Raw genomic sequence first — 1,029 nt, forward strand, 5'->3', positions numbered from 1 at the left:
GGCGAGACGGAGCAGCCCCACATGGGGGGAAAAGAGGTTTTTATTCCGCATTTCTCCCCACAGGCACGTGTCCTGCTCTCCCCAGCGCGTGCACGGCTGCTGGAGAGCCCGGGGCGGGGGGGGACACACGCCACGGTCCCGCATATCCAGAAGTCTGTGAGATGTAGGCAGCCCCGGCCCCTGCCGGTTTTGCACAGGGCGGGGCAGTGGGTCTGGGGGACGGAACCGGAGCCCCCAGCCCCGGTGCTGCTCCACTGCAGGGCCGGGAAGGAGGTAGGAGCTGGCCCTGCGCCCACACCTGCAAGAAGACACCTCTCCACATCCCGAAGGCAAGGCTGGAGGGGCTGAGGGCAGAGCTGGGGCGCTGCAGGGTCCCCGAACTGCAGGGATCGTTCCCCACGGGCTGTGGGCGTGGGGCTGGTCCCCCGCCGGCTCCCCCTGGGCTACCGGTGCCGGTGCTCCAGCAGAGCCTCGAAGTCCGGGGAACACACCAGCTTGTGCTTCACGTGGCCCAGGACGATCATCTCGCCCGTCCGGTTGTCCCCGATGCCGACGGACACCAGCTCCTTTTCCAGAGGGGAGAAATGCCCGTGAGCAGCCCACTCCCACGGGAAACCTTTTAACCATGGCGGGAGAAGGGCCAAGGTCCCTGCCCGCTGGTGGGGGGCTAAGCCTGGAGGAGATGTGTCCCTGTGCTACCCACACCTTGGGGACAAGGGCAGGATCCTTCCCCCCCTCTGCCACAGGGACGGGCTGCCAGCCCCATCACCTAAGGGCCAGCATGAACCTGCTCCTCCCTGATGGTCCTCGGGAACCCCAAGGGGCTATCTTGGGGTGCAGCCCCACGAATTGGGTCCCCAACGTGTCCCCCCCCCAGCCCCCGTACCTGCAGAAAGGAGCAGGGGGTCCCCATGGTCACGTCCAGGGTCACCTTCCCCAGCACCAGCTGCACCTTCCCCGACTTGCGGATGAGCAGTTTCCCCACCTGCCCCTCGGGGAGGTCAGCCAGGGTGCAGGTATTCTCCGCCT

The 1,029-nt window shown here is 67.0% G+C and overlaps 2 protein-coding genes across 2 annotated transcripts in view; both read right to left on the minus strand.

Moving 5' to 3' along the window:
- PIWIL2 (piwi like RNA-mediated gene silencing 2) overlaps positions 1-144 on the minus strand; it is an 8,806-nt gene extending 8,662 nt beyond the window's left edge. Inside the window, exon 1 of the mRNA XM_009286175.1 lies at positions 62-144. Coding sequence (XP_009284450.1) covers positions 62-144 — 83 coding nt within the window. The remainder of the gene's footprint in view (positions 1-61) is intronic.
- POLR3D (RNA polymerase III subunit D) overlaps positions 30-1,029 on the minus strand; it is a 5,057-nt gene continuing 4,057 nt past the window's right edge. Inside the window, exons 6-7 of the mRNA XM_009286176.2 lie at positions 887-1,027; positions 30-566 (exon numbers count right to left, since the gene is read on the minus strand). Coding sequence (XP_009284451.1) covers positions 444-566; positions 887-1,027 — 264 coding nt within the window. The 3' untranslated portion in view covers positions 30-443. The remainder of the gene's footprint in view (positions 567-886; positions 1,028-1,029) is intronic.

This window comes from Aptenodytes forsteri, unplaced genomic scaffold (assembly GCF_000699145.1).
Source record: "Aptenodytes forsteri isolate BGI_AS27 unplaced genomic scaffold, ASM69914v1 Scaffold168, whole genome shotgun sequence".
Lineage (NCBI taxonomy): Eukaryota > Metazoa > Chordata > Aves > Sphenisciformes > Spheniscidae > Aptenodytes > Aptenodytes forsteri.